This window comes from Humulus lupulus, chromosome 8 (genome assembly GCF_963169125.1).
Source record: "Humulus lupulus chromosome 8, drHumLupu1.1, whole genome shotgun sequence".
Taxonomy (NCBI): domain Eukaryota; kingdom Viridiplantae; phylum Streptophyta; class Magnoliopsida; order Rosales; family Cannabaceae; genus Humulus; species Humulus lupulus.
In genome coordinates, this window is record NC_084800.1 from 44,049,641 (window position 1) to 44,058,780 (window position 9,140).

The window sequence follows — 9,140 nt, forward strand, 5'->3', positions numbered from 1 at the left end:
GGATTTGTTTTGCTGAGGGTTTTATGTTCTCATTGATTTTAGTTGATTAGTTTGCTTTGGTAGCTGATTTAAATTTTTTTTTTGGTTGCTTACATTTATTTGTTAGTGGCTTTATATGCCAAAAAATGATATGTTATGATGGGTTTGATTTACTTTTTTTTTTATGTTTTGTTGATTAGGTTTTTTTTTTTGTAGGGTAACTATAAGAAGGTTGATTTTATATTAGTGGTTAATTTAGTTGCTTTTGTTTTATGTGTTGATTATGTTATTGTTATTGGTTCGATTGGTTAATAATGTTAATTTTATTTTTGGTTGGTTAAGTTGCTTTTTGTTATCTATTTTGGTTGGTTAAGTTGATTCTAATAGTTGTTCACAGTGTAGTTTTTTTGCCAATTTATTGGATCGCACTACACATACAGTTTGAACAATTTTTTAAATCACATCCACACATCATAGACCTCAAACCATATTACAAAAATACAGTGTGGTACAGTGCGATGTGAGTGATTTACACATACCACCAAATAATTTAATAATAATATTATAATAAAAATTCATAATAAAATCCATAACTAAAGAGAAAATGTGATATAGAAGTAACTTTTTTAATTAATAAGGAATATTTCTAGGTTGAAGTAAAACATGTTTTAGTATCTTATTAAACATAATAATTTTTCTAAATATTATGTATATTATACTGTATAAATACATAGCATTAAAATCAAATGTGGTAAAATTAAAAAAATTGATATGTTTAACAATGCGGTGCAATTTAAGCTGCAGCATAATTTGACAAAATGTAATTCATAACTACACCACAAAAAGTTCCACACTACCAATTTTAGTGTAGTATGGACGATTTGTACAATGTGAACGGTTTGATCAATACTCCTAATTGACTTTGTAATTGTTGATGGCATGAAAGAAAATGAACATCAACCAAATCAACTTTTAAAGCGTAGAACAAGCCTTTTGAACAATATCTAAAATATAACAATATATTTTTATTGAATGTCTGTCAACATGTAAATACGTATAATGATACTAATGATTTGATCTTCCATAAAAAAAAGCTAATTATTTTAGTATAATATAACTAATCTAATTAACACTGAAGTTTGGTCAACGGTCACATCTCTTTTCTGATCTCCTCTCTTTTTTTCTTTTTCTTTTTTCAAAAGAAAAAAAAAAAAAAGAAACAGTTACAATATAGCTAGCATATAATTGATTGACAACATATCTCAAGCATCAAATCAAATTAAAGCGATCGAGGATCTAAATATTGACCCCATTTCAAGCTTTAGTAGTATATATGTACAAGAGGAAACTATATATAATATATATATATATATATGAGCTTGATCATATTTAGAGCTCTCCATCGTTCACATTGGGTTGTTCTGAAGAGACGTTGCCGTTTTGCTTTGACACATGAAGCGAAAACTTACACGCGTCTACTGCGTCCTCCACTGACAGATAGAAATTCTCCTTTCCAATCTTCTCTATGAAGTTTGACTGTACGAACTTCTCCATTACCCTAAGCCTCGGGTTCACTATCGTCATCTATCACAATCAAATACCAAAAGATAATTTTATCAAATAAATATATGTTTTCTTTGAAAAATAAATAAATAAATAAAGTTATATAAAGAGCCTGTTTGATAAAAATTTTATTTTTAAATTTTTTAAACACAAAAATAAAAATATTATTTTATTTTTATTTCTTTATTTATAAAAAATAAAAATATATTTGGTAACTATTTTTGTTTTTTGTTTTTAAAAACAAAAAATAATAAATACAATTAATAACTTTAAAATTTTATTTTCAAAATTTAAAAAAATAATAAATAAAAATAAAATTACCAAACATATTTTTTGTTTAATTATTAAAATTTTAATTAATTAAATAAAAAACTATTTTATTAGGTGTTACCAAAGGACTCAACAGCTTCTCATGATTTTTTTTTTTAAATTGAAGAGTCGATAGATTGAATTGGATTGAAACTAAGGGCTTACCTTAATATGTTGTGAAAACAAGGATCTGCAAACCTCGATCAATGTTTCAATGCCAGTCGCATCAATAGTCGCAACTCCTATCAAATATGACAAAATTTCAAATCATGAAACACTGCGTTAGCCAAAGAGATAAATGTGTGTGGGACCTAAAGAAAGACCAAATATTTGTCGTCTTCGTTCTCAACATTTTGGTAGTGGCGGGAGTTCCACCACTAGACCTATATAGATAGATAGACATAGAAAGATATATAGTTCGATTGGAATAAATACTTGGTAACTAATTAAACAAATACACTTTAATACCTGTCAAATCGAGCAAAACATGCTCAATCACATCCCCTGAGTTCGAATTCGACTGCTCGTCTCGGATCCACCTCAAAATCCTAATAATAACACAACACAAGATCCAAGTTCAGCAACTAGTCATAAATATATATATATATATTATACTATATTTTCTTTTTGTTGTTGACTATTACCTTTCCCTTATATAGTTACAATTTGCAAAGTAAATAGGGGATCCTAGTTGCAGTACTAGTATCCCCGGGACAATTGTCGAACCGGGATACTGCTCGGTGTCACGATATAGTGTCGCGTTTTCTACTTTGCCAAGCTTGCAACTGGCGGGTCTAGCCACGTATAGAAGAGCTCTGAGTAAGCCAAGTCCCACCTAATTAAGTAAAGTTAAAAAGAAAAAACTTTGTGAAAAGACTGAAAATGATTAATCTGTATACACAACAACTCAAGTCCAACTTGATCACAACATTACTAGGGGTAGGAAGAATATATATTACTTATATACAAACTTCTATAAAATGACTCGATACACTGGTTATGTTTTGGAATTTAATTGTATAGTACTATTTTAGTTACCAAAGTGTAAATGAATACGAAATGTTTATTAATTAATTTGATGGATGGATAAGATTATAGTACTTACAGAGAGCATGAGGCCGATGTCCATGCTAATAAAGGCAACTCCTAAGAAGCCAACCATGCAAATACAGAAATCAAACTTGTCGACTTTGAAGAGGTGAATAGCCTCTTCGTAGTTGATGAGGCCAAGCATGGCAGACATGATAATGGCTGATAGAGCAACCAGCGGCGTGTGGCTGAACAGAGGAGCCAAGAACCGTAGCGTCAACGCCATAAACACTGCCATTATTACGTTCGACATTGCCGTCTTCGCCCCAGCGTTGTAATTCACCGCCGTCTTCGAAAATGGCCCTTCATTGTATAATATATAGACTCATGTTAAACTATATATATATACATAATTAATTAATTCATTCATTTATGTGTCACCAAAGTAACATAATAATTAGTCCATTTTTATTATTCAGCTCGTAAATAAAAATATGTTTTAAGTATAATTTTATTTATTGATGAAAGATATATATATATTTATACCGGTAGTCAAATAGCATGAAGTGAAAGAGCCAATAATGTTCATGAAGCCAAAGGCAATCATTTCCTTATTCCCATCAACTTGTAAGTTATTCATGATAGCAAAGCTCCTTCCAATAGCTATTCCTTCCTGCAAATATAATTAAATAATTGCTTAATTGACCACTCATCTCTTCTTCTTTATATTTTCTTAATTTTTAGAAAGAAAAAATTACTAAGGAAAATTTAACAATTAGTAGAAATATATTATGCTTACAGCCAAAGCAACGAAACCCGTGACAATCCCAGCTTTCAGAACCGCTGGTAGATATTTGGAGTCAAAGTTCAAATAATGAATGGAAATTGGATTTATGCCTTTCTTCAGATCACCCACCTAAACCAACAATAAAGTTGGAATTGATTGTCAGAAGTGGATATATATATGATGAAAATGATTATCTTTTAAAAAAGAGTGTTGCTATTTGGCACCTTAAGGTGCCCAACACTACATGAGGTGTCGCCTCATGATTGGTTAGCGATACCCCATAATCCTTATTGAATTCAAATAAGTGGAACCCGATATTGGATTGCACCAATAACAGTATGCCACCTACTTGTGGTGTTGGGCACCAGTAGTGCCCCTTAGCAATTCTCTTTAAAAAAGAGCAATCTTATTTTTAGCAATGACTTATTTTGCGAATAAAAAATTTAAGTAACAAAAAAAAATTGCAGCTGTGATTAAATAGAACTTAGTGATAAATTATGACTAAATGTTACTATTTAGTAGAAAAATTATATAGTTGTACTAAATAATACTTTAATTTACATTTTTCTTTTAATTATTGCGATGTAAAATAAAAATTGCCAACTATATATATATAAGTATATTTTTGCAGGTATTGTTTGTAATCATATAGTTTTTGTTGGCATATTTGTAATCATAGTCAATAATATATAATAGTTGAAAAAATTAAATTAAATGAAACCCCCAATATATAACATCAATAATAGCATAAAAGACGTCAACTATGTGATGATTACATTGTTACAAGCTAAACAATTACAAAGCTAATATAATATATGGTCTCATAATTAATTCAAGAGAGTGTTATAATTTCTTGGTGCCTCAAGACCAGACAAGTGTTATCATTTAGAAAGTGGGTACGTAAATTTTACTTCAAAGTTTGGTAGCACATCAATTTAGAGAGGACACAATTCTGTAGTTAGGAATAAATTCATTGTTGCTAGCTATGGTAATAAGAATTCAAAGTTTGATTAGCTTAAAACAAATGTTTTGGTTTGGGGATACAATAAACAAATTGTTTAGAAGGTTCGTCTGAGAGGAATAAGAGGATCACAAAATAACTACCACCGATTTGTTTACCAAACATCATTTAATTTTAAGGGTTTTTTTTTTTAACTTTAACGAAATATACTTTTAAAATAATTAAAAATAAATATTTATTAATTATATTAATATAAATTTAAATTTTATAAAATATCATTATTATAACTAGATAATTATTAATTATATTAATATAAATTAAAATATTATAAAATATCATCAATAAATATTTAATAATTATATTAATATAAATTCAAATGTTATAAATATAATTATAATACAATGTATTAAGAATAAACAAATATTTTTTTCAGGTGTAATGATTTGAATAATTTTATGAATATTTTATAATAATTTGTTATTGTATTATTTTTTTAAAAAAAAACATAAATATTTTTTTTTTAATATATTTATGTTATTCTTTTATATATAATATTATTTATTTATTTAAAATTTATATGATAATCATAAAAATTTAATAAAAAATAATTAATAATTTTTTAAATAAAATTAAACATTGTACTTTGCTTGCTGAATATATTTTATTTATATAGTATTATTAGTAGAATAAAGTAATTTCAAATTAATCACCATATCAAATAAAGACACTTACGGTTTGTATCCCATGCTCCGCTCCATGGATCAAATAAGCAAATACACCGCCAACGATAACGACCACCATAGGGCTCATCGCAGAAACCCAAAATAACTTTGGCTTTTTTTGCTTCTGAAAGTTTGTCGTATATATATATATATTAATGTATAATATAAATATAAATAGTAGAAACATTATTTATTTATATATATTTGTTAAAAGTGTAGAAAGAGCTTACAATATATCTGGTAAATTGAAGAAAAATAAGGAAAATTGTGCCCACTAGTGCACTCTCCCACCTCCACTGCAAAAAGAAAGATTGGCATTAATTAATTGGCAATTATTATTATTTTATAAAAAAATTATTTATAAATTTGTTGGGTAATAGGTAGTAGCTGAATGTTGATTCAAACATAGAATACCCATAAGACTATATATATATATATATCTGCTCACTTTCTAGAACAGTTACGATACAATATTTTTTTTTATCTTAACAAATCTTCCAATTTGTCATGATGGAGTGGGTAATATGGTCATATCATACTATAGCACTAGATCATGTGTCCATATTTCAAGACTTCTACTAAGTACTTTTTGCTTTAGATATAATTATATATTTCATTTAATAATTATATTGTGTACATAGATAGCACATGGTCAATTTGTTTATGGTAAAAAAAATCACATCGCGCCGGGTATAGTTATTCAGTGCCAAACCAACACTTTTTCAAGTTTTGTTTTTACCATAAGCTTCGGATAATTGAAGACAAACAAAAACAAACCTCATGTCGATTAATGATGATTGCATGAACCACAGATACGACGTTGGTTTTGGTCGTGAAATGTTTCAATCCCAAGAAGCCTTTGAGCTGTTGAAGGCAAATTATGATGGCGGTTCCTCCCATGAAGCCAGTAATAGTAGAATGCGATAAAAAGTCCACCAACACTCCCAATCTGCAAAACTTTATTTATTATTAATTTTCTAAAATTATATAGGTAATTAAAAAAAAATATTGGACCACCCCCTTCGTGATTAGGATATTATTATCATTTAAAAATAAATAAAATATAATATTGTTTTTTTTTGCTCAGGAGATAAAATATTATGGTTATTTTTTTGTTTTGCTCAGAAGATAAAAAATATTCTGTTTTTTTTATTAAAATATATATATTTATATATGTGTGTGTGATTGTTTTTACTCGTTAAAATCGGTAATCTGAAATTGTCATTTTTTTAAGGATAAGATACTAGCCTAGTTTTTAAAACTAACCTTAGAAATCCTATAAGTGATTGAAAGATGCCGGTAACGAAGGCGGCAGTAAAGACCAAATGAAGGTACAATGTTGGCTCCAAAACCGGCGACGCCACCTTCCCGATGGTTTCAGCGATGAGCAATGAGCACGCGGCCACTGTCCCCACCGCTAAATGCTTTGAGTCACCGAACACCGCGTATATAAGCGGCGGTACAAAGCTCGAGTCTGTTGTTAATTAATCAATAAAGATAAAATATATATAATTAATATTTAAATCCATATGAATAAACAAATCATAAAATTAATATACTTTTTATGTTGAATTGAATGCACGTGTGTTGAAATTTATATATTAAAAAAAAAAACTTACAAAGACCAATGATGGCAGGAATGTTGGCGAGTTTGGCGTAACTGATTCCCTGAGGGATAGCAAGACTGGTGATGGTGAGGCCAGCAATCAAGTCCATTCGAAAAAGACGCAAATTATAATTCGGAAGCCATTCGAAGATCGGAACGAAGTACTTGGCAACTTTCTTGGCGCGACGGAGCGGCTTTTCTTCGTCGCGAAAGCGGCGTAAGGGGTCGTCGGGAAAGAAGGTCTCTTTCAGATCGGATCGGAGGGTGGTGGCGAATCCTCTCGGCTCAGAGAAGTTCACCTTTGCCGCCTTGTGATCGAACTTTAGTTGAGTTTCCATGTACGGCGAATGCCCTGCTGTATGTGATGAGGACGATCCAGAAAATTAAAGTGAGTATGGCTAAGAGCTGGGCAGGGCTGTTGGAGATGAAAGAGTAGTAGTAGTAGAGGATCGTTTGGGAGTATTTATAAGGAAAAAATAAAACTTTGTAGTGGGTACTGGGCGAAAGAAATACGTGTGTTATGAGGTGGCATTCTTTTCATTTTTGATAAAACTACCCAGAGGTGGCATTACTATTTACTATTGAATAATGATGCGGGTCACATATCCATCTAAACATTAGATATATTTACGTGTCAGTAGGTTAACCAATTATATTTATTAAAATTACTGTAATTTTAATGGGTAATATTTGAGTATAAATTTTAAATGCATATATATTTATTCTTTACTATTTTTGTTTTGAAAATTAAAATGGGTTACTACTTGATTTGGTTTTAGGATAAGTTTAGTAAGATTAGGAATTTTGTTTTCTTTGGACAAAACTAACCTTGAGGAATTGAGTGGAATTCTATCGTGTTGGGATCTGTGAAATATTTTTCTTATTTAATGAAATTAATTGTACTAGGACAATTTAGCCTGGCAGGTAGTTCAATTTGAGTTGGTTTCGTCTAACTGAATAAAATAACATAATATAGATTTTTTTTTCCTTAAAAACAAAAGAAAATAACATAGGTTGGTATTGTTTGGTAATACTTAAAAAAAAAAAATTTTTTATTTAATTAATTAAAAATTTGATAATTAAACAAAAAAATGTATTAGGTAACTTTATTTTTATTTATTATTTTTTAAAATTTTAATTAAAATTTGAAAATAGAATTTTTTCATTTAAAATTTTTTTTTTCTTCTTCAAATCAACACTTCATATTGTTAAACAAAAAATAAAAATAAAAGTAATCAAACGCGTTTATTATTTTTTATTTTTAAAAACAAAAAACAAAAATAGTTACCAAACATATTTTTATTTTTTTAAAATAAAGAAATAAAAATAAAATTTTATTTTCATTTTTGTGTTTAAAAAGTTTAAAAACAAAAATTTTACCAAACGGATCCTTTTATTTTTGAATTTTTTAAACACAAAAATAGAAATATTATTTTATTTTTGTTTCTTTATTTTAAAAAAATAAAAATATGTTTGGTAACTATTTTTGTTTTTTATTTTTAAAAACAAAAAATAATAAACGTGTTTGATAACTTTTATTTTTATTTTTTGTTTAAAAATATGAGGTGTTGATTTGAAGAAGAGAAGAAAATAAAAGAAAGAAAAAGTAGAAAATGGTGTAAAAATTTTAAAAGTGAAAAAAATTATATTTTCAAAATTTAATAATTTTTAATTAAAATTAAAAAAAATAATAAATAAAAATAAAGTTATCAAACACATTTTATGTTTAATTGTCAAATTTTTAATTAAATAAACAAAAATCTATATTTTTTTTAAGTGTTACCAAATGCAACCATGGTAATTCATAAAGGGGAGTTGAAATATTCGGTCGCCAATGTGGTTTTTTTATTTTTAAGTGACACATTCTTATTTGTGTTATGCATAAATAATTAATAAAGTTAATCATTTAAAATAAAATAATATTTCATTTTATTACTGTCAAAACATATTAAAGATGGAAATATTAGAGATATTATGTTGGCATCCAAAATATTACACACTTATCTACTATTAAAAAAATTAAAATAAAATAAATCTTTTGAAAATTATGCATGTTGACGCCGTTTTTCGTCAACAGATAAAAGAAGAGCACAAAAACAATGAATGATAATGGCCAAACGAAACAAACAAATCAAACACACGATTTTTTACGTGGTTCAGCAGTTAAATCTGCCTAGTCCACGA

At 27.9% G+C, this 9,140-nt stretch overlaps 1 protein-coding gene across 1 annotated transcript; it reads right to left on the reverse strand.

The window, feature by feature from the left end:
- Nucleotides 1-1,184: 1,184 nt before the first annotated feature.
- On the reverse strand, nucleotides 1,185-7,388 carry LOC133797010 (probable sulfate transporter 3.5). Its single transcript, XM_062234760.1, has 12 exons — nucleotides 6,970-7,388; nucleotides 6,617-6,824; nucleotides 6,128-6,299; nucleotides 5,581-5,646; nucleotides 5,361-5,474; nucleotides 3,680-3,796; nucleotides 3,427-3,553; nucleotides 2,957-3,243; nucleotides 2,496-2,686; nucleotides 2,320-2,399; nucleotides 2,017-2,093; nucleotides 1,185-1,563 (listed from the first exon to the last, which is right to left on the reverse strand). Exons 1-12 carry the CDS (start codon nucleotides 7,292-7,294, stop codon nucleotides 1,369-1,371), a joined length of 1,959 nt encoding a protein of 652 aa, XP_062090744.1. The 5' UTR covers nucleotides 7,295-7,388; the 3' UTR covers nucleotides 1,185-1,368.
- Between the last annotated feature and the right edge of the window lie 1,752 nt (nucleotides 7,389-9,140).

Coding starts and splice junctions, on each gene's coding strand:
- LOC133797010 (XM_062234760.1), bottom strand. CDS start 7,294: ATGGAAACTCAACTAAAGTTCGATCACAAGGCGGCAAAGGTGAACTTC. Junction 2,687..2,956: donor ACATCGGCCTCATGCTCTCT/GTAAGTACTATA, acceptor TTACTTAATTAG/GTGGGACTTGGCTTACTCAG. Junction 1,564..2,016: donor TGTTTTCACAACATATTAAG/GTAAGCCCTTAG, acceptor TGATTGTGATAG/ATGACGATAGTGAACCCGAG.